Source organism: Biomphalaria glabrata, chromosome 5 (assembly GCF_947242115.1).
Source record: "Biomphalaria glabrata chromosome 5, xgBioGlab47.1, whole genome shotgun sequence".
In the NCBI taxonomy this organism is placed as follows: Eukaryota; Metazoa; Mollusca; class Gastropoda; family Planorbidae; genus Biomphalaria; species Biomphalaria glabrata.
The window spans coordinates 17456928-17481137 of record NC_074715.1 but is presented as its reverse complement, the minus strand read 5'-3'; the positions used below and the strand labels follow the sequence as shown (position 1 = coordinate 17481137).

The window sequence follows — 24210 nt, the reverse complement described above, 5'->3', positions numbered from 1 at the left end:
AACATACATTTTTTATTTATCTTTGGGGAAAGGGCATTGGTGATGCATCAAAATAAAGAGTTTAAGGTACAGATACATAATTAATAATTTTTTTTTGTAATATTTCCCCATAGGACATGGGTGATGCATTAAAATATAGAGTTATAGACTGACAATTGAGACAACACAGTAAAAATGACAGTAGTCTAAGTCAAATGCTTTTTTTTTATTTTGTACTGTTCTAATAAAAAAACAAAACAATTCACACATTGAAATCACCGCTCATTACAAACACCAATAGTTCCCAAGTAATGAACTAAAGTGTATTAAAAGTACATTCAGAGGCAAGTCTGAACCCAAACTCTATTTCATTCATGCAAACAAATAGGAGACAAATAATAAATGCAATGTTCATTTATATCAGATTTCATTTTATGTTACTTTTCACTTGTCTATAAAAATATGAGACTAACACCCACTGCTGATGACTGACATATTGGTCCATTTATTTAGTTCTTCAGTCTTCTTCAGTGCAGTAGCGGCTAGCTGGTCACTGTTAGCCTTTTGTTAAGTCAACTTGAAAAAGAGGGTGGCATCTGGTACATTCCCAACTGTCCTACAAGAGAAGCTTAGGAAAACATCTGAGTCCTCTAACAAGGTGATCAACACAATAAAACAAATTCTCATTTTATACAGGCACACACACACACACCATCCTAAGGAGAGGAAATTCATAAGGGAAAAAGAAAACATTTTATTTAGATGGAAAGAAAACAAAAAATTTACTAGGGACATAGACCAAGATCAATATGACCAAATAAATGACCAAATAATGTGCTTAATGAAGTATTTCAAAGAAAGTACCTTTTTGATTACCTCAAGAACAATGACTGAGATGGGCCACAAACAATTTATTAAAATGAAAATAAATTCTATCCAACATAACAAATGTGTGATGATTAATTTCAAAATATCTTAACAGACATGAAAATTAGATGCAGATTCTGATTTATTTATTTTTTACAAAATTACATTCTAAATTTTCATTAAAAAAGGACAATTAATAAATACGGTAATAATTTTTCTTTCTGATAAAAAAACTTTTTTTTTCAACCAGGCAAATCATTCTGGAAAAATTTGACTGAATGTTCCTTCCTATTTACATTTTTAGAAAAAGGTATAATTAACTTTATATTTCACAATATTAATGTAACTGGGGGTTGAATATATATATATATATATATATATATATATATATATATATATATATATATATATATATATATATATATATATATATGAACATATAAAATTGAACTCCAATTTCAGGTTTCCAAAATTATAATCTACATACATTTTATTTGAATATATACACTTACAGGAAACAACCACTGTGCAGAAACACACATAGGCTACATAATATACATGGGACAGTTAAGATTCATCTCCCCTAATTGAAGACATCACAAGAATTAAGGGCCCATCTGATAAAACTATTCAAATATTTTCACTGTTATATGGCTATATCATGCAAATAACAAGTCCTGCGTGTGTTCATACAGATTATTAAAAATTCAAATAGGCCCGATTAATTATGTTGTTTAACTTTAAAAGTGTTAAGTATTTACTTAAATTTCAAGATGCTATCATGTCTACTAACATTAGTTTGACCAATAAGAAGTTTTGATCAACCAACTAAATACTACTTATGGTTACAAATGCTTTATGTCAATGGTAAAACCAAAGCAGATTTTGTTTTAAACTCATGCTAATATTATGGTTTGAATGTTCAAGACAGCTACTTGCACACAGACTTGCTTATTCATTGTCATATGTTTAGAAACTTTTCTTGAACATTTCACTGACCTACTGAAACTAAGTACAAAATATTTTATTATAAACTGATTTCCAGGGAGGCTGTAGATAAATTCATTTGTTATTGTGTGGTACCTACTAATTGATAAATAAGATCTTTTTTTTAAAAACATAAAAATGATGATTAAAAAATGTAATCTATACAAGACTACATTACATTTATATATGTATATTTGGCATCTCTGCTTGAATCATCTGTAGGTTAGCCTAGACAAATTTACTGTACAAAGTAATTACTATGTCAATCTTTCTCACTAGTACATACAAATAATGATGAAGTGATCCATGAAGTCCGGTGAATAAGCTGTTCAATTAGTGATGTGTGATGAAATAGTGCCAGAACATTAACAAAACTGGTGAAAGAAAAAAAAAGAATTCTATGATTTTAAATATAAAGGTACACACAAAAAAATTTAAAATGGCATCTTAGATAAACTGTGCGATAACATGCTGATAGCTGAAATGAAACAAAGTTACAGAAGAGATGAATGTCTCAGTTAACAATAATAAACTAACAAAGGGATGAAATTAATGCACTTTATATAAGAAAAAAATCAGAATACAAAAAAATATCTCTGTGAAACACACTACTATAAAAAAAACAAATTTCTATCAGACAAAGAAGCATTATTTTTAATGAATGCTGAATGCTGAATTGGTTTGTTGAATGATTGATTCATTACAGGATTGGAAATGTGTTCATGGAATATGGAAAAGTAGAGAAGTATACAAAAAAGACAACAAAACCCCAGAGTTGATATTTGACAGTTTTTAGAACAGCACACACCAAAACTGGAAGTGCGGATCACTGTAACATACTGCAACCATGTCTCAATTTTAAGAATAGAACATTCCATCACAATGATTGACACCTTAAGTGTTATAGTTTCTGATGGATGAAACATAAGGGATTTTCTAGAAGTAGAATCAATACTTTAACTTAATGGACGACTATTTCTCACAAAAAAAAACAGTATTAATATTGTAAAGATTCTCAATAATCATGCTCTCTGCAAACTGCTCCACACGCCACTAACAATTCAAAGAACTTAACATTTCAGGGCTCCAATATAACGTAACAGTTATGTAGTAAACCATCTGACTGTGATACCTCCGCTCTTTATATAGGGTCCTTGCTGACCTTCCAGAAATCAATAGAATGTCGTTCGATCATTGTGGTTGATCACATGAATACACCAGGCATGACTGGCCTGGGTAGATGTTTCTTAAAACTTCACCAGTCATCACAGTTGATCATGTAACTCATCATGGTTGACTGCTCATCTAGTGATAGGCCTATTTGCGTCGGCTGGCTACACACACACTACGACCCCCATCTGTGTCCCATCAGGTTTATAACAATATTTACCAATTCCTAAAAATGGTCAACACTCTGACACAGTAACACTGATTCTGCCCATAGTAATAGAACTATATGAGTCAATTTTTTGACAAGTTATTTGTGGAAATAGGAGTCCCAAAAATTATAAGGCTATACTTTTTACTGAAAATAAACAATAAATTTAAAAAAAAAAAAATACTGAAACATTGACTTTATAAAAATTATGTATAAAGTCAATGTAAAAACCAGAGAGAATAATTTTTTTTTTAAATTTTACTTACCTTCCACCTGTTACCACATTCATTACAAAATACAAATGTTGTCATAGGCTCATCTGCACTTCTTGTCTGAACCTGCAAAAGACACAACAATGGAACATTTACAGTTCTCCAATGATAAAACTACTAATGAACACAGAGTAACATTTACTCTTCTGAAGGGGTAAAACCATTCATTAGTGGTTACTGAGACTATATTTTGTAGAATTATCATTTTTATTTCAAAAGACCCATCTCTCTTCCCCAACTAAATAAAACAGATTTTTCAGGAGATTTGGAAGGAACAAAAATGACATATTGCTGTTCATAACATTAATAATAAATATAATCAACACAGAAAGTGACATCTTATATTCAAAGAGCAATTTACACACACTAGTACCTAAACTATATTTAGTGGAATAATTTTAATCATCATCAATAAATTTTTATTGATTCTTGTTTTTTCCAGTAAAAGAAATAAATGTGCCAAATTTCAGCTTGATCCAAGATTGGGTGTGGGAGAAATAATAATGTGTACAAACTTTTTACCAGACAAACAAACAGTCAGAGTTAGTTTTTTTTTTAAATTGTATTCTTTCCCAAAAGGGGATGGGTGATGCATTAAAATATCTTTAAATTGTAAACTTCAAAGACACATGACTTACTAAAGCAGTTAACTATCACTGAATTACTGCAATAAATGTTTGACAGCCAGCACAATGCAGTCTTTGGATTCATTTACATTTAAAAATTCAATTTTAATTCATAGCAAATTTAAAAAAATGATAATGCTGAAAAATTGTCATCTGTTCTGTATGTGAAAGTGTAATATTATTATATGTAATTTCCTCTACATTCTATATGCTGATAATTTATAATTTTAAATATAAAACCAGTATTTTTTTTTTAAATCAAGTTTAGGTCCAGTCAGTTTGCATATTTACACCCATGTCAAACAAATTAATTTTGTTGTCTTATATTTCTAACAGATCCTGGAAACTCAGTAAGTGTCAAGAATCTTGAATTCTTCTTTATACATTTTTATTTCATTTACCTGATTATAAGTACAATTATTCTTCCTGCATTTTCCACACTTGAATAAATCAGTAGTTGTGCCCCCTGTTTTAGCCATTTGATGATCATCAATCGCTTCCTTGGTCAACTTTTCTCTGAGTTGTTTCATTTCTTTGCTTGCCATTTCCTTAACAAACAAAAATATAATAATAACAAAATAGAATGGAATATTTTTCTTCTTTCAATGAAACAGAGCCACAAAACCAAACACGATGTGCTGGCCAGGATTACACAAGACTGTGCAAGCTGAAGAACATATTACAGAACAAAAAGAGTTCTCAAGGAATTAGAAAGAACTTTATGCAGACAATGTTCAAGACAGTGTTCCAGTTTCGATGTGAACTTCAAACACTTACTTAAGGTTTAAGGATAGGCCAGTGTAAAGGAGTTATTGCCATAAATTGAACATTGAAATCAAAAGTGGGCAAGTCGCAAAAATTATCTGCCTTTGAGTTTATTTGCTAATCAGCAAGTAAAAAAAAAAAAAAAAACTTTTAGATGGTTATGAAATAAAAATTATAGTGCATGATTTTTTTAATGAGCATAAAAATACAAGTTACTAATAACAGACCTCTGCAGACATGGATGCAATTTTCTGTGCTGAAATGAGACCAATAAGGACATTCTGTCGAAGCTGGGGGTTTCTAGCATCTTTCAAATTGGCTACTCTGCTTCTCACTCGATTTTTGTATTTCATCTCAGTATTGCCAAACTCCTCAAATATTGCTGCAAGATAATATTTCAGAAAGTTCAACAAGAATTAATGCACAGGACATATGGTGAGGGAACAATGGTTCACAATAAGTAGAATAACTTTGGAAAAATAAAATCAAGAATATTTACCATCCTCAATAGAGGCTGCCAATTCATCTGGATTGTGGGCACCATCTGGTATTTCTATTGAAAAAAAAATATTTTGTGTTCATAGTTTTACTAAATAGATTTTATTAAAGTAATTGATCTTTATCCACATTCTAGTGAATTGTCCAAAAACAAAAAAAAGGCACCAAAACATTGATTGTACAAAAAAATCTAGCTGTAAATATTAGAATATCAATAATTTAAGCTTAAAAAAAAAGATTTAAGTTTAAAAAAAGAGTAAACATAAACATTAATTAGCACTAGCACTAATAATCAGTAATTAGCACTAATAATTACCCAATGCAAACTATTTTTTTTGTCCTTTTGTAAATGTTTCTTACCACTTGCTTTCAAAGCATTGGATAATAATTCTCGACACTTTATTCTCACTGCATCTGTTGTATTCTGAGTTCTTGTTTGACCTGACTGGCCATCTTTGCTTGAGTCCCCTTTACTTTCTTCTGTTCCATCATTAGAGGTTTCATCCATTCGCTGACTGCTGGCATCACCAGATGACCTGGAGTTGGATCGGCTTATTCCACCAGGACTATCTATACATTAAAAAATATATATATAAATTAATTGTTTGATATAAATGATATCTATACATCTATATCTATACATTATCTATACATTAAAAAATATATATATAAATTAATTGTTTGATATAAATGATATAAATACTGATTAAAAGTAAAAAAAAAAAAAAAAAAAAAAACTGTACTGGCTTTTTTTTAAATTTTCTTACATTTTTAAGTTTAAGTTGAAAGAACAAAGCAGAAATTTCAAAAAGACAAAAATTTGAACAAAAATGAAATACAAGTTTCAAAAGGCTTATAAAAAAATTGATAACAAAAAAAAAAGATCCAATAACCAATCAAGGTGCAACAGGAATACAACACAGACCTGCTGGTAAAAGTCTTTTCCAATGTTTAATTAAAGTTTTAGCCAAAGATACAACTTCATCATTACTGCTGGCCTTTCTTAAATTGTTCACTGTCATACCAATTCTTGTCTTCTAATAGAAACCAAAGTAAAAAAAAACAACTTAAAACAATATAAACTAATTAATGTAACCAGAATAAAATAGAGTTTGAATGGCAGTCTAACACCAATTATATGATACAAGTATTTGTTAGTGAATGCCTGAAGCTTGTCAATATTGTTAGTTCTTACTCTGCAAGTCTCTGTGCCATATAAAAGCACTGCTTTCACATTTGTGTTGAAGATTCAAATTTTATTGAGTAGGGACAGTGCTTTTGACTGCCAGATCAGCCACAGGGAGTTAAAATAAGCCAATGCCACACAGAAATTTAATATTATGTCACATGTACAGCATATCTCTATATTTAAAAAAAAAAACACTTTACACAATACTTCATCTAGGAAAATTGACTAGGTGGTTAAAACTATTTCAAATCGCAGTGAAGACAGGGATTTTGAACTTCAAGATTTTAGGACATCAGAGTTTACCCAACTCTAATGGGTACCTACATATATTGGGGAACTAAAGGCACACGTCTCTGTGTATGCCAAATGACATCCAAGTTTAGTGTTGGCCAAAGAAATAGATGAGATCATCTGCGCTTGCACAGGGGATCTCCATGTTTTAAAGAAAACTTTATATATTATATTAAAGAAAAATATCTGAACATATCATTTGAATTTCAAAGTTACACTTTAGTTTTAATGTTGACATAACCAATAAACTAAATGTTAAATAATTGTAGCTGGCCTTCCACTTGGAGATAAAAATTCCTTTCAAAAAAAAAAGGAATCATCTACACATTACAAATAAATGGATACCGGTAATAAAAGTAAAGATATATGAAAAGGGTGCAAGCAATTCTATCAACTCTAACCTGTAAGACCTCAAGAGTCATTTTAGTGTCCCTCAAGGCTTTTAATAAATCCAGTGCAGAAGAATGATCCTGAAAAAAATTAAAAAGAATTTAGAATATTTTTTTAAGCTATTTCAACTTAGAAATAAAATGCCAAAACAAGCAAAAATCTTTAGATTTATCTAGGGGAAAGAACTCTATGCTTAAAACTATATCTCTCAATAGTGTAGAAGTTTATTTCCCTTATTCAATGACACAAAATAATGAAATGACTAATAGGTTAGTTTCTTAAAATTGATTCATGTTTAATAAGGTACAATAATAAACTGTTTAAAGTTTCAACTTGATCCAAAAATGAACATGAGAGAAATGGCATAAATACAATTACCTAAGGGGACAAACCCCTACATATTTAGCCATATCTGTGAATACTGATGGATTAATTTCCCTTGCTCGTATCAAACAAAATAATTAATTGCAAGTAATTAATTTACTAATTGGTTCATGCATGTATATATGCATCTGTTTTTTAATTTTAGCTGATAGGACAGCTTTCTTTTTCTTTCTCTTGATTAACGCAGTTTCATTTCTTTTGCTCTCTGCAAGGTTTGTAACAGCACTCACAGTCTGTCTCCATGCTGAATGGTCATGGGCTGTATGGCTATCTCCTCCCACATACTTTTGTTAATGCCTGTGGTTCTCACGTCTTGGTTGCAGACATCTATGTAGGTTAGTCTTGGGCGACCCTTGGATATGACTCCTTCCGCAAGCTCAAGCATTTAGGATGTGTTTAAGAGATTCTTCCATCTGGAATGGAGGTGACATGTCTGAGCCATTGTAGTCTTCTCTGTGTGAGAAGAGCATAGATGCTGTGCACATTGGCCAGTTTCAAAACGTCTTGGTTGGAGACATGATCCCTCCAGGAGATGCACATTATGCGATGCAGGAAGCGTAACTGAACACTATTATTTAATAGAGAGGCCCTATTATTTAGAATGATGGGTTGTTGTTTTTTTGCACATTGTTTACCGGGAATATTTTGAATCTAAACTATATGGTAAACATAAATTGGTAATTTGAGGAAATCACTGCAAATTCAATGTGTAAGACATTTTTTTATATTTCAAAAATGATGAATTTATGATATACTAAAATATAAAACATATCAAATATATATATATATATATATATATATATATATATATATATATATATATATATATATATATATATATATATATATATATATATATATATATATATATATATATATATATATATATATATAGAGAGAGAGAGAGAGAGAGAGAGAGAGAGAGATATAGATATATATAGATATATATATGATAAATTTAATATAATAGTCTATATCTAGATCTATTAAATCTGGACAGTACAGGTTACAGGAACAGTCTTAGAGTCTCTCTGTTACTCTCTCTCTCTGTAACAACTACAATACACTCACACTGCCTACACTACAGTACAGAGTACACAGAGAGAGAGACAATAAACTAAAACAGTAGGCCCTATATAGAGATCATAGTATACTCAGCATAGATTCTAGTAAGTTAGAAAGAATAAAATTAATTTAGACTCTAGAATCTAGGTAGATCTATCTAAATACTAAAATGACTAGAATCTAGATCTATTATCGGGAAACTCCAATGGTTTTTGAAATTTGAGTTACTGACATATTTAAAATTCTGCGTAAAAATTTTTAATAGTAAATATTTTAGCTTTTTTTAAATTTAAATGCTTAGAAACATTTATATTTAATAAATTAAACAGTAAATTCTTGACATCTTAAAAAAAACAGGGTTCTTTGAGATTTTGCTTTTTATATTAGGCATACCGGTACATCACTTCCCTCAACAATACTGAAAGTGAAAGCTAATCTAGATTAGATCTAATCAATCATATTGCTTCATTCTTACAGTGGCTGTAACTGTTACTGTTAGGCTTAGTGACAGCCTAGGCCTAGTCCATAACTATGGACCAGTTATATATTTAGACTGTTAGAGAGAGGGATACATAGATCCAAAAGCATTAAGATAACCAACTAGAGAATAAAGTAACATTTTCATTTACACCCTTAAATGCCTAATAATATAAATAAATAAATATTAAAATCTAAATAAAATAAATCTATACTGATAATAGTGACATACTGACTTTATATATAGATCTATACTTAAATTCTTAAAGGGAAACTCCCATAGTTTTTCAAATTTGAGTTATTGACATATTTAAATTCTGCGTAAAAAGTTGTAATAGTAAACATTATATCATTTTTTATTTAAATGCTTAGAAAATTTTATATTTAATAAATTAGTCAGTAAATTCTTGACATCTAAAAAAAAAACGGGATTCCTTGAGATTTTGTTTTAAGTTATTTCATGCGTCACTTCCCTAAACAATACTAGAAAAGAGAAACTTGATTTAACCAATCGTATCGCTTCATTCTTACAGTAGCTGTTAGGCTGTTAGGCTTAGTGACGGCCTAGTCCAGAGCTATGATACAGTTATATATATAAACATGTATAGATAGATCCAAAAGCATTAGGATAACAAACTCGAGAAAAAAAAGTAACATTTTCATCTAAGCCTCTCCCTATCCCAAAAAGTAAATAGATCGTGTGTCTGAATGATTCGAACAAACTGGTCAGTGTAAGGCTAGTCGAGACTACGTGTAGTCACTTCCCTAAACAATACTGAAAGAGAAACTTGATTTAACCAATCGTATCGCTTCATTCTTACAGTAGCTGTTAGGCTGTTAGGCTTAGTGACGGCCTAGTCCAGAGCTATGATACAGTTATATATATAAACATGTATAGATAGATCCAAAAGCATTAGGATAACAAACTCGAGAAAAAAAAGTAACATTTTCATCTAAGCCTCTCCCTATCCCAAGAAGTAAATAGATCGTGTGTCTGAATGATTCGAACAAACTGGTCAGTGTAAGGCTAGTCGAGACTACGTGTAGTCGGTCATGACAAGACAACCAAGCGATAGTGTTTGTTGTGTGTTGAGTGGTCTGGCGAGAAAATACAGACTGCCGTGGTTAGTCAAGCATGTAAATCTATAATTTTAATACACATCTTTTTTCTTTGCTTACAATATCCTAGATCTAACTGCATAGACCAAGATATATTTCTTTTACGAGAATGTAAACTTTGCTGTATGGTCTCCTGTTATACAATAAGTCAATATATTAAAACACATTTGTGACGTCACATAGAAACCCGGTGAAAGTCTGCTGTTTTGGATGCGCAGGAAAATTACGTAGGAAAAACATCAATTACTAAGTTATTATTGCAAATAAAAAAAAAGAAGAAGAATATATTCATTATCTGTAAATCAAAACACATATTATATCAAAAATTGTCAAAACCATCAGTTTCCCTTTAATATACTAGATCTAGATCTATTACTAGACAATTTCTTAAACTAGAAACTGACTAGTGACTAGGACTAGAGTAGAGAGATCTTTAACTTAAAGCTTACAGCAGTATTACTAGATATCAGTCAATTGTCAAAAGCATCGGAGTTTCCCTTTAATATACTAGATCTATTACTAGATCTAGACTTAAACTAGAGACTGACTAGTCACTAGTGACTAGCTAGGACTAGAGTCAGAGTAGAGAGATCTTTAACTTAAAGCTTACTTACAGCAGTATTACTAGATATCAGCTTTTCAAGCTTTTTTCCTATTTTAAGAATTTCATCTTCTGCACCCATTATTTCTGTTAAATGATATTCCGACTGGTGCTAACAAACCAAAATATCAAATCTATAATCTCAATCAAGATATAATCTAAAGCGTTAGCGCTCTGTACAGAAAACGGAAGTGAAGAGGGGAGAAAAATAAAAGATCTATTTTTAGTTATTTAGATCTAGACCAGATTTTGGCTTTTTGTTTTATTGATCTAGATTAGACTAACTTTAAAAAGAATCAAAATTGTATTGTTATATTCAAATATTTTATTATAAAAGTAGATCTAGATTGAAATCTATTTATAAATATTTTATATAAGCTACAATCAATACAAACTCTAGATTTATATCCAATCCCATATATCACAGTTAGAGCTAGATCACAGACCTATATAGATTGTATTACAATAGACTAAATGATAATAATTGCTTGTTACTTCCAATTTGAGAGATGGTAGATAGACTAGTTCTAGAATCTAGATCTAATCTAGATCTATTTGATCTATTCTAGAGTCTAGTTAGATAATGTTTTCTTATTCCTTTCATACACACACACAAAATGTTTTTGTGTAGAATGTTAGAAAAAAAAAAACAACAAACAGCTATCTAGATAGTAGATCTAGACTGTGACTGTCTAGACTACTAGATTTCTAGATCTAACATTTACATTGGACTGATTGGATCGTATTTTTCTACAAAGTAAAATTTCTTATTTTTAATAGAAAAAAAAAATTTCTCTGTTTCTGTGTGTGTGACTGTGAACTGTGTGTGGTGTGTGTCTGACACTAGTCTCAGTCTGTCACACTACAGTCTCATGAGTCTGTGCTTTGCTGTTGCTGCTTGCCAAAAAAAAAAAAAATAACAATAACTAGACTCTAAATAACTTTTATTATAATTGAATCAATACACTGTCAATGGGGGGAATGTGACAATTACATGTACTACGATGTAGATCTGCTCTATGATTCGATCAATTCGGTGTGAACCTGAACTGAATCAGTTAAGGCTAAGGCACCAAAGGTTATTGTCTTCTAAAAATTATCAAAGTAAGTAGATCTCAGATCTATACTTATTAACTTAGTATACTAGACTATAAAACTAAAGTAAACTATTCTATACAAGTCTATCTCAGCAGACTCAGGCCATCTAGTCCTAGTGATCTATCTGTACTTGCATTGAGTTGCATCCCATTCAATCTCTACAATCTGATGCCGGACTACATTATAAAATCACAACAATGTCAATGTCTACATTCTTATTGACATATTATTGTCATAATATGCCAAAACTGGAGGGTTCATTAAGTTCATACAAAGTTGTTTCAATTCTTTGAAACTCTTAATTTGCTCATGAATGGTTCCATTGAAATTCTATATCACCTTTTAAAAGCTTTTCAGCTTTTGGATTTAGCATCTGCTTGACTTAGATTAAGAATAAATTTTGTTAGATACTATTCTTCTTCTTCTTCTAGCCAGCTTTATTGCTGCTGAGCTGTGAGCTCTTTTGCAGACTGTGCCAAGGAAAAAAAGTGTGCTGTTTTCTTCAGTTGTTCAGCACTGCCGTACAGGGTGTTGGTTATGTTGGGCTGTAGTGGAAGTAGGGTAGATACTATAAAATATAATGTATTAAACCTAGAAATCTTCTGATTCTATCTTTGTCTTGAGGAGCTGGCATGTCAATAATTGCCATTACTGGATCTGGTTCTAAACCTTTCTTTGACAAGATTGTCACAAGATGTGGATGTGACTCATACAAGGTACTCTGTTTTGCCTTATCTTGCACTTGTCATAGTTCAGCTTTAGATTGTACTCTGTTACTCTTTGCATGACTTATTTCAAAATGAGGTCATCCATAATTCTCTGATAAATCTCTGTCATTGATTTTATTTCAAAAGGTAACTGTAACCACCTCCTATATCATCCTAGAGGTGTGTTAAATGTTATGAGAAAAGATGATTGTCTTGTTTATTTGCATAAACCCTGACATTGTCATTGAGTACTAAGAATATCTTCAAACCTAGATTGCTAGTGATAATATCTTCAATAGTTTTCATCTGGGGATTTTCCATCTGATTGCTTTATTGAGATCTTTTAAATCAATGCATATTCTTTGTCATTTTGAGTGATACAACCATGGAGCTAACCCTTTCAGTAGGCTTATGTACTGGAGTAATAAATCCATCAGTTTGCATATTATTTATATATGAGTGTTTCTCCAGTACTGGTGCCAAAAAGTGTCACATTATGCTAAAAATTAAAGTTGAAGTTTTTGGTTTCATTTCAACTGTATTCACTTCTTCAACCAGTTCACTTTAAGAATTTATCAATAGAAAATGAGTTGCAAGATGTAGATTTTGACAGCAGTGTCTATTCAAGGGGTACCCCCTTTTGCGTCACAGGTGCATCACCGGGACACCACTTGATAATTTAACAACGACCAATTGATAAATTCATTGTATTTTAGCATAATATAACTGTCTTTATTGATATTAGTCTTTAGATACTGAAATTTATGCTTTTGCATAGAAAAAGTGGATTTGAGCTCAATTCAAAATTTGGGACACCGTAGCACCTGTGACACTACAACTTAAAGTTTTTTTAAAAGATATTCTGTGAGAATATAGAAATTATTTTATTTTTGCACTAAAGTGATCCATTAGACTTGTTATTAAGTTCACTATTCTAGTCATAAAGTACCCATTTGTAAAAATGCTGCTTTAATTTCACAAAATGTCGCGGGTGCTTCATGGGACACCATTTTTTAAAATAATGTTTATAAGTTTATATTTTTGTCTTATCTGTGCACAAGTGAATGATCATTATTATTTTTAATTATTGACAAATATATATTTTATATCTTTTGTTAGTTTTAACACACAGAAAAAGGTTTGAAAAAAAAAAGAAAGAAAAGAAAACACATAAAACTGTACACAAATTTTATTTGACAAATTCAGAAATCAAAACATTCCACTCTCAAACTATTGCCATTGGTATCAACATCACTTCAGTAACAATCATGTCTGCATACACTAACTGTATGTCCTGCACTTCTGGATATATATTTATATATTTCTTTAATTTCTGTGCCTTTTTAAAAAATTATTTCTGCGCTGATCATCCAGGACTTCTATCACAACTCCTGTTAGAAAAAATTACCAGCAATGTTGAAAAGTTAATACTTCAATCTAAAACATACTTTGAACTTGTTTATTGAAATTAAAAGGTACACAGTGCAAAAAATTATACCTGGATAGAATATTTCCCCATACTTGACAATCACACAGCTATTTACAATGTACTTTTGATGAGTGAAGAAAATTGTTTGGGCCTGAAAAAACAACAACATGAGGCTGAAATACTTAATTTCTAAAATGAGTCTAAAATTATTTAGCAAGGTATATTATTAAAAAACAACTTATACAATACAGGTAACATAAGATTCAATGAAAATGTTTATATGTAAAAGCTCTTTACCTTTGAATTTGAGCATATGGGACTGACATCCAAAGAGTCTTCAAGATTTGACTGAGATTGCACTACTGAAGAAAAAGAAACAATTTCATTTAGAAATCAATTACGTAATTTTAAAATGAATAATGTTTTTTTCTCAGATAATTGTAAAGTGCTATTTAAAAATAAATAAATACAAGTACTTACCATTTTGTTTCTGAAGTTTGAACACCTTCCAAGAGCCACATATTTCATCATGCAGGCACTGACTGCCATATGAATTTCTGTATGGATAGCAGAAACAGCTTCTATTTCTGTAAGCAATAGTGTTAGGTGTAATACCTCTCACTAGGTCATTAAAAGATCCTTCTTTATTTACTGGTCGCCACTTTGATACCTTTTGCAGTGTACCATCACTCTGAACATACTCATCCGTCATCTTTGACCACATACTATACTCCACTCTGCTAATTCATCTGTGCAATTTTTTAAAGGCTCAATACTTGTTAATTAAATCCACACCACAGTTGCTACATGATATTTCAATGCACTGCAGCTTATGAAAAATTTTGGCATTAGTTCTTGGGCATAGAGTTAAGTCAAGTGATGAAGCTGGATTTATTAATGTCAGCTCTCTGTGTCCTTTTTTGATCAGAAATTTATTAATGCCCTCTATATAAAGAAAAATCTTCAAACACAACTCACATAAGCAAGACTGCATCTTATGTTAAGTAGCTTTTGCATGAAACGTTTTCCTGTTTGAGCACTAACAGATGATTGAGAGGGATCAGTTCCCTCTACTGTAAAAAATGAATATTGTTTCCAAGGCATTTTGTGCAATGCAATCACGTCATTTTTTTTCTTGCAATTTGTTCTGATTTGCACTTGGACATAAAACTTCTTGACCAAATGTTAGAAATGAGTAGCACAACCTCTGAGTTTGTTGTACTTACTAAGGATACTGCAGAGTACTTGTCTATGAGCACTAGACATCTGACTTTTTTTTTGCTGGTGGAGTGTAGTTAGGTTTTGATACTTTCTTTAATGTTGTTTAGAAGGATGAGCTTTCTTCTCTCAGGTAGGCGCAGAAAGCGTATGTCATGGACAGCTTTTACTTTTTCTTGGGGAGCATATTTGTGTGAGACCATCAAAAACTGCAGCATATTTCTTGGGTGACCTAGGCAATTTCATCAAAGCCCTTGAAACAGCCATTCTTTTTGCCACTGGAGTCTGGAATCCAGTACCTAGTGATTCACCAACCTCTGCTGAGATGACATTAAGTGGACTATTAGCTTGCTGTTTTCTTTCTTTGCGTTTTCTGTTTATCCAAGCTTTTTCATGTGGGCTTAACTAGGCCCTGTATGCAGCTTTTCTCAACCTTTCCTTTTCTCTCTGCTCTAAAACAGCAACACGTGTTAGAGACTCAGGCTTTGATGCTTGTAAATTTAGAGTCTTTCTTGGCTTGTAGACGCCTTGAAACTCTAACAGATACTCCATTACTGAAATCTGTAATTTATAAAAAATGTATAAGTATCTAAATAAATAGATCTATTATATATAATATAGGCCTACTAATAAATTTCATAAACATATAATATATTATATATTGGTGCATTATTTAAATCTAGTCTAGTAATGCCCATAATTGCTTGATAGGGATAGACTCAATCAATAGTATAGGACTAGTACTGTTAATTATATTAACTTAAGTTATAATCATTCAGTGGTAGACTGAAAGAACTGAATACAATATAATTGAATATACTGTATAAACAATACAATGGAAATTAAGTGCAGGTTAAACCAAACTTTGTTTTAGATACTATCTACATTTTAATATAGAATAGGTCTATAATATAGATCTAGTCTCTAGATATTTTTCTAGATACTGGTCAATTTAAAGAAAAATATATTATTAAATCTAAAATTAGATTCTAAATCTAGTCATAAATGATCTAGTCTAGAGTCACTAGTCTAGATTCATAAAAGATCTAATGATTTCTAATCTAATAATCTAGTTTAGATCTAAATCTAGATATTGAATTAGATCTAGACTGACTAGACTATTCTACTCTACTCTAGGTCTAGATCAAGACTCAAGAGTAAATCTAGCTATAATATAATGAATTACATAATTAGATCTAGATCTAGAGTAAATCTAGATAATGAATTACATAATTAGATCTAGATCTAGAGTAAATCTAGATTTAGGTCTAGAGGTCTAATCAGTCTAGATTTCTAGATCTAGAGTTAAGCTCTTTAAAGTTTTAAAGACAAGTGTCCGAGATGCGCCTCAAACGAAAGATCTAATAGTTCTAAATCTTATTTACAGTAATAAGTAAATTTTAATTATTTAATATTTCTTAAACAGTACCGCTTTATTTCTTTTAGATGTAGCTAATATTATCTGACACTGTAAAATCTTTAACAAACTATCACTAAAATCTATTTGGACTTAACAGACGCAAACTAGGACACCATATTTGTAAACAAACGGAGTAGTGTCCACTGAAACGCCCCAAACGATGTAAAGTAAAATTACAAAAAATATAAAATAAAAGATGTCAAAAAATGTTCATTTAAAATGATTAATTATGAAAATAGTTTATTACATATATTAAAATCATTTAATCTTAATTAAAACTTCCATGAATACAGAAAACGTAACAAATCCTGAACTCGCATTAGACGCTACATGTGACGCCATAATTTATGCATGGAAAACACCAGCACGGGGTCCCAAGGAGCGCCTCAACGCCTAATCCAATTTACTTCTCAAAATAAAAACAAATTAATTATTTTAAATCGCTACACACGTCTACTATTACATCAACATAATTGTTTTAGAAATATAAACTTTTTGTTTAGTAACAGGCTTTAAAATTGATTAACTTTACGATTTAAGACTAAATTGTGTTCAAGTCGCTTCACGTGACGTCATGATTGAATGGTTAAATTTAGTAACCTCGTAATAAAAAAAGCACTTCGATTTGGATATTGCAATCAAACTTATTTGTAATAAGCTTAAATTTCAGTAGAATAATGAAATATCTACGTACCTGATGGGTTGTTGATTCACAAAAGATCACAAAAAACAGATTAAATGAGGTTTTTGTGCAAGATTGCCGGCGATTGATCGTGTCGACGCTTGAGGCGCATCAATGGTTAATTGTGGGACACGCTATTGTTTACGTACTCCTGTTAATTACTACGCTAGTATTTCCAGCGGAAACGGCACTTCTTTTGTTCTACACAATACCTGTGATGCTCAAAAGAACTCTCATTCATAAAAAGTAGTGTTGTGGGAAAAATAATCCCATTCTTAACACACGCAGCACAGGCGCTTCATCTGGGACACCTCGACCTATTTTAAGCTCGTTATGCATGTTTAGAAAGCTTTTAACAAAAAAAATACTTTAAAAGAAATCTTTAATGCTTGTTGTAACAGAAATGCAATGTTGAGCGTATTATTTATTTCTTGTTTACAATTCATAGAGGATTGTAATTCCGTATAAAGTGGGACACATCGCGATGCGCCTCAAACACCTTTTTGTGGCCGTGTTTAATCAATATTTTGATAACCTTGAGAAAAACTAAATAATGACATTGAAATATGAGGATCTTGTTAACATATTCCAACAAAGATGGAAGTTTTATGCCCCTTGGTTTTAGTACGATATTAATTCAATCATACCATGGTGTTCCGTGTTACATCAAAAGCTGCCATTTTGGGTAGTAATTTCACACATTTTTTAAAATTTCAATATTTCCCTAGCACCTTATGAGCTCAAAATATCAAAATTTATAGATTAACCATTTCTTAATGCAATGTAATGCAAATTGTCACATTTGAATAACAATCTTATGAAATACGGACTTTTTAGTGAACCAACACCTAGTTGTAACCAGTACTGGAGAAACACTCATATATAATATAAATTTCTTTAATTTTTTTTTCTACAATTTATGAGTGGGTGGATAACTCCTTTAACATTTTCCTCTAACTGAATCTTGTATTCTCCTGACAGTGTTCCAGTTGTTTTCAGCATTTCAGGAAATTCTTTTCTAACTCGTCTTCTGCCTTGGATTCTATGCTGTCTAGCATTGTGCCGTGTCACCACTCAAAATGTTTTCTAGACTAAGGCCTACAACCTCAAATCTTGCTTTCACCTCTTGGATATTACTTTTCAAAATATCAGCACTGCTCCTTAAGTCTTTATCAGGTGATTTGTTTAAGACTTGAGTGACTTTGCTAAATAACCAAGTTTTTCTTTGTCTTTGAATTTTTCAAAGAATGTTACACCTTGCACCAGTCTCAATACTGAAAGTTAATTTTTGCCTTGCACCACCAGTTTTGTAGCTCATTTTTCTTCAACAACATTGATGTTCTCAATTTTACCCTTTTTCTGCTGGATAACTGCAGTGCTAATAGGTACAATATTTTCATCTCTGTGGCTGTCTCCTACCAAATTAATGTTGAGTCTTTTTCCTCCCATTTGAAACCATTGGTTCCTCTTTTTGCATGTGGTTCCTATTGGTGGACACTTTCCTTTTTTTCATAGTTCTTACCACATTTACTACATAATTTATCTGAATGTCTCTTGAATAATACTTGTGTAATACAATTAACAAAACAAGTGTTGATGAGGGAAGACATATTAGGAACTCCATTTATTACCTAAACACAAGCAGTGATGCACTGATGTGCTACTGTGCAAATGTACATAAATACCAATATGTTACAATCTCCAACAGTCTCTTTCAGAGACCATCAGCTGCCAGTTACTTTCCTTTATCCCAAAATGGCACCTTATTTGATCTTTATAGGACTTTTAGAAGTCACCTCTGTTACACCATCCTTTTATAAGCTTGCTCTGTGATCATCCACCATTCTAGTGGGTGTCAGATCCAGCGCAGCTGTCGAGTGGTAAGTAGTGTTTCTATGCTGTCCCATCCAGCCTCCAGCAGAATATGGTTATTTGTAAGGTTGTCTTGCCATTATGCCCATTATGGAGTGAAGGCACCTTTGAAGAAAGCATTCGAGGAGCCTTCTGAGATTCCTTTTTCTAGAGCACCTAGCCATACAAAAGTGTGGTTAGAACATCTGCTTTATAGACATTATAAAAAATACAGACCAACTTTATGCTAATCTAAATTGTAAATTTGAAACTTACAATTTAAAAGATACATATCGTTAACTCAAAGCTGCAATGTTATTTTTTATGAGTACAGATTTTCATAATTTTTTAAACCTTTTTTTGTAAGATAAATTTTACACTTAAATTTCAATAAAAACAATTTTATTATAATAATCTTGGAATATTCAGAATTTAAATAATATATTAGATATCATGTGTCTGTTTGATATATTTACATTTATAAAAAAACTATTTTGTTTTATTGTAACAGGTAATAAAGAGCAGCAACACATCAAATTTTAACTTCGACTTTACCAGCAGTCCTAAATCAATATGAGAATGTCAAAAGCTAGCTATCTCATCAAGAATTTAGGCACCATTATTGTACCTGCTCTTCTGTTTTCACTTCTGGTGTTTCAGTTGCACAGATGTAGAAGCATATTAGCCCTGAGAAACTCATATTTGTTAGAAACTTTGCCTAGTCCTGTTGAATGGATATGGGATGCTTTAAGTGGTTTGCATAATGAATACATCTTTGGTGATCAAAGACTAGAAGAGAAACAAGCAGATGCTGGGGTTGAAAATGCTGTATCACAGTCTGATCATCGCCACAGCACTTTGTTACCCAACGTGCCTTCACTGACAGTTCATTATCTTTGGTGCATTGATGCACATTTTGAGATGAGTCACTATATTCTTATTCTTAGTGTCATTCATCAGCTGAGACCAGATAAAATAATCATCCATTATCGAACAATGCCACGACCTGATCCACAGGGGTACTGGCATTGGTTAGAGGATCTTCAAAGAAATGTGATAATGCTAAGCCTGCGCCCACTGAAAAATGCCAAATATTGTAGTCATGATCTATCTGCAGGTGTGTCTCAAGATGACTATGACTTTACAGATCCATTTGGTGTATTTATTTTAGGAGATATTGCAGTTACAAATCTGAGCCGGCTAGATGTGGTTGCTTCAATGTTGTTGTCTTTTTCCAGTAAAGATTTTTCCAGTTTACACATAGTCTCAGAAGAGGAGGAGCTATTAAAAAGTCAGTTATTTCTTGTTCCCGCAAATGAGCCATTTCATATTAGCCAAAGCCCTGGCAGAGTGGTATTATCATGTCCAACTTCTGCCATAGTGGACAAAATGAAGACAGTTTCAAATGTCACTTGTGTAACCATGGACACAAACATTAATTTTGATTTTCTTCTCAGGGCTAACTCAACTTTTTATCGATTTGCTAGAAGCATGATATATGGCTCACCCAACCTAGTTCAGATTAGGATGAGTTCTCACATTCAAATTCCAAACATTGTTCATATTATCTTAGTTGACGGGATTGGGGAAGTAACGCCATTACTTTATGCAAGCATCAAAAGTGCATACATCAAAGGGCAAGTAGATTATGTGTATGTGCATGGACCAAAGCCACCAAAAGGAAAATTATGGGATATGCTCCATACTCAAGATGAACTCAAAGTTCATTACATTCCTATAGCAGCTGAAAAACTCATGTTAAAAAATTCTGCAATGAATTATGGTCTATTTATCCTTCTGCAATATGGAGGTATGATGCATTTTGGTGATGTTATCTTCATGTCACCAATACCAGAGGACATTATGCACTCCCCAGCAATAGCCACACTTCATTACAGTCAGTATAGGTTGCGACATCGCTCAACTAACACAGCATTCTTAGCTTCTACTAAAGGCTCTAAATTTATTGAATCCATTCTTGTTACTTTATCTCAATCTGAGATATCTTGGCCTGAAGCCAGGGCAGATGATGTTGCCACCCATGTGGGTGAACTATACCCAGACTCTGTACTCTTGGAGGCAAAGCTTATATCCCACTTACAATGTACACAAACTTGCCAGGTATCTGGGGGCCATAGTTTTCCAGCATACACAGTAAGAATGATATGGTCAGACAATCCACCAAGTACTCTAGATGAGTTGAAGCATACAGAAGGACCTGCTAAAAATGATGTGAAACAAATAATAGAAACTGTCCATCTTATACATAATAAAATTTTATGAAACTAGCAATTTATGTTGATAGAAAAAATAAGAGCATACAAACACATCAGACCCAGGAAACAAATCTGTAAAAACAAGAAAATTAATTTAAAAAAAACAACACTTTTCATCATTTGTCTGGATCATTCTGGAAAGGTAAAGAAAGAAAAAGAAGGGGCTGTCTGGGTAAAGTTAATATGATTGCTTTTTAAATGCATTTTTATTTTTTTTAAATATGACTTGAATTCGAACTCACTTGCTAAGCCTCCTCAAGCCAATACAATAACCACCGTGCCAGCATAGTGCTTATGAAAATATAAGTTTAGTTTAGAACTTTTAAGCAACGCCTCTAGACACAAAGTATAAAGGGGAGTAATTCAACTTATACAACCACATGTCAAGTACATTTTCCAATTTCATTCCCTTGTTTGATTCTTGTTTCAATTTAATCTGATATTGTACCAGACAGACAGAGTGAGTTGATTTAAGCTTTGTAATTAAAACTTTTTTTCTAATAGGAAGAAAATTTAAACAAAGCTCTTCATTCAGTATTACTAAGACAGGAATAATTGGTTTCATTACTCTGAGGATCTGTGCATCACTACATGATCCTCCTTAAGCTTGTTTGTTATTTATTTCTATCCCTAACAAAAATAGTGTTGCACTCTTTTTTCTGATGTAAATCATATTTTGTAGTCTAGCAAGCTAATTCACTTTTTAAATTACAAACTACACGAATTTTGTCTCTAACATTCCTGATAATGTGATATATTAAAACAGCCAGGTGATTGAAAAATCTATTTTTGTTGGCATCAATTTTTACTAGTTTAAATTATTAAATTACACCTTTTCTGTGACAATATGCGTGAACAAAGACTTAATACTTTGGTTTTTCTATTCTTTATCCGCATAAAATATATCCATTTTATATAGAACAATGCATCTGCAACACATTTGCCACTGTGGTAATAAGTTACCAGTACTGTGACTAGTATATGTACAAATAATATTTTTTCTTTTGTTTGATTGTTAATTGATGTATTCCAAAAGATTGTATACAATGTATAAATTACTCACTTATATAGATCAATGAAAGTTTGCCAGGAAATTGGCAAAAGTTTTGGAAACACTCTTGAAGCTCATTTTCTTGAAATGTAATCTAAGCATTGAATATTTTATTCAAAAGTTGAGCTATATTTTATACTTGTGACATGTATATATATATCAATATTTATTGTTAATAAAGTAATAATAATATTTCTACATCTTGTCATGTTCTGTTATATTTCAAGATAGTATATTGTTACAGTTATGTTGTGCCATTTTATTTAACTATATTTATTTATAATGGTTTTAAATTTGGTTAATGATATTACATGAAAAAATGTTTTAACATGTATATGTTGAAAATATTCTTAGTTAAAATATCATAATGAACTTAGTTTTTTAAATACAATAACTAGATTTTTGCTTTTACTCTTTCTTAAGTATACGAACAAATTGAATGTTAGGCATCTACAGAGACAAATAATTCAAAGTCCTCACATGAATGTTTGTAACTAGGCCTATATCTCTATTACATTTCTAGTTTTACAAGAATGTTACAATGTCAGTTCCTTTAGTAATTTTTATTTCCGAATGAAAAGAAAAAGGAATAAATGGGCATAGCTACATTTTCTTTCTAATGTAGCATAATGTTATAAATCCAAAAAAAAAAAAAGTTTTTTCCCTTTTTATTCCATTTTAAAGATCACTTAAAAATTGTCTTTTTCTTTAAGAAGCATTAAATTTTTTCATATATAGAAAATATATTAATTTATTTACCAGTATTCTTTTGCTTCAACAGCATAATTCGAAATCTGATTTTTTTTTCAAAGTCTTTAGAACTTGACACTCGCTCAAACCATATAAAATCATATATGTAATGTATTTTTAATCTGAGTTTTTTTTTTTTAATTAAGCATTCATAATCTTTCATTAGTAGTACAGCTACATACATTTTATTTTTTTATACTTAAAATGCATTATAACTAATGTTCTACAATTTTGAAAAGTAACTTTTAGATGTCTGATCATTGTACAAATCATTTCATTTATTTATTGATATTTTTATTATTATCATTTCAATAAACCTATTTTGTATCTGAACTTAAAAACAGTTAAAATTTGTATCTATGTGAACAATGCTGTGTGAGATGCTCAGTAAATCTATTAATCATGCAAAGATGCACAATCAAGGGTTTTTACAACTCCCAATCAGGAGCCTACTTGCAGTAGCTTGTTAAGAGAAGTCAATCGGTAGAGAATTAATGAATCTATTACTTTTCTGGTAATCTTTTTATAGTCTCACACTATAATTTTCATACCCTGTTCAAGCCGTTTCAGTTGTGAAAGATAATATGTACTACATGTGATACAACCTCACCCAACAACATAGACCTAAATAGTTAAATGTCTCTGACAAAATGTTAGTATTATGTGGGAGTTTTTTTTATTTAGAAACAGAGCACAAGCTGCATGTCTTCAAGGAAGAGCAAACTGTTATTACAAATTTCACTTAGGTACCAAATGATATTAAGTGGAGATGTTTTTGAATCCATTTGAAAACTTATTTCAAGAACATGCATAAAATCTAATATTAAAAAATACAAAGTG

The 24210-nt window shown here is 31.3% G+C and overlaps 3 protein-coding genes across 6 annotated transcripts; 1 reads left to right on the top strand and 2 right to left on the bottom strand.

Annotated features, from left to right (window-relative positions):
- Nucleotides 1-190: 190 nt before the first annotated feature.
- LOC106064360 (transcription elongation factor S-II-like) lies at nucleotides 191-11093 on the bottom strand. 2 transcript variants are annotated; one of them, XM_013222902.2, is made up of 9 exons: nucleotides 10902-11093; nucleotides 7254-7322; nucleotides 6298-6409; nucleotides 5733-5942; nucleotides 5374-5427; nucleotides 5102-5256; nucleotides 4511-4657; nucleotides 3478-3549; nucleotides 191-2207 (listed from the first exon to the last, which is right to left on the bottom strand). In XM_013222902.2, exons 1-9 carry the CDS (start codon nucleotides 10968-10970, stop codon nucleotides 2199-2201), a joined length of 897 nt encoding a protein of 298 aa, XP_013078356.2. In that variant the 5' UTR covers nucleotides 10971-11093; the 3' UTR covers nucleotides 191-2198. The 2 variants fall into 2 exon arrangements, with proteins under 2 accessions (XP_013078356.2, XP_055885750.1); XM_056029775.1 differs by lacking the exon at nucleotides 10902-11093 and adding an exon at nucleotides 10737-10773.
- Nucleotides 11094-11341: 248 nt separating this feature from the next.
- Nucleotides 11342-23711, top strand: LOC106064356 (uncharacterized). 2 transcript variants are annotated; one of them, XM_013222885.2, is made up of 2 exons: nucleotides 11342-11645; nucleotides 19805-23711. In XM_013222885.2, exon 2 carries the CDS (start codon nucleotides 19867-19869, stop codon nucleotides 21574-21576), a length of 1710 nt encoding a protein of 569 aa, XP_013078339.2. In that variant the 5' UTR covers nucleotides 11342-11645; nucleotides 19805-19866; the 3' UTR covers nucleotides 21577-23711. The 2 variants fall into 2 exon arrangements, with proteins under 2 accessions (XP_013078339.2, XP_013078340.2); XM_013222886.2 differs by lacking the exon at nucleotides 11342-11645 and adding an exon at nucleotides 11667-11992.
- On the bottom strand, nucleotides 13868-14950 carry LOC129926276 (uncharacterized). Of its 2 annotated transcripts, XM_056029290.1 has the most exons (4): nucleotides 14603-14949; nucleotides 14420-14484; nucleotides 14192-14273; nucleotides 13868-14084 (listed from the first exon to the last, which is right to left on the bottom strand). In XM_056029290.1, the coding sequence occupies exons 1-4, from the start codon at nucleotides 14844-14846 to the stop codon at nucleotides 14020-14022; spliced, it is 456 nt and encodes a 151-aa protein (XP_055885265.1). In that variant the 5' UTR covers nucleotides 14847-14949; the 3' UTR covers nucleotides 13868-14019. The 2 variants fall into 2 exon arrangements, with proteins under 2 accessions (XP_055885265.1, XP_055885264.1); XM_056029289.1 differs by having other exon boundaries at nucleotides 13868-14273; nucleotides 14603-14950.
- Nucleotides 23712-24210: the final 499 nt, after the last annotated feature.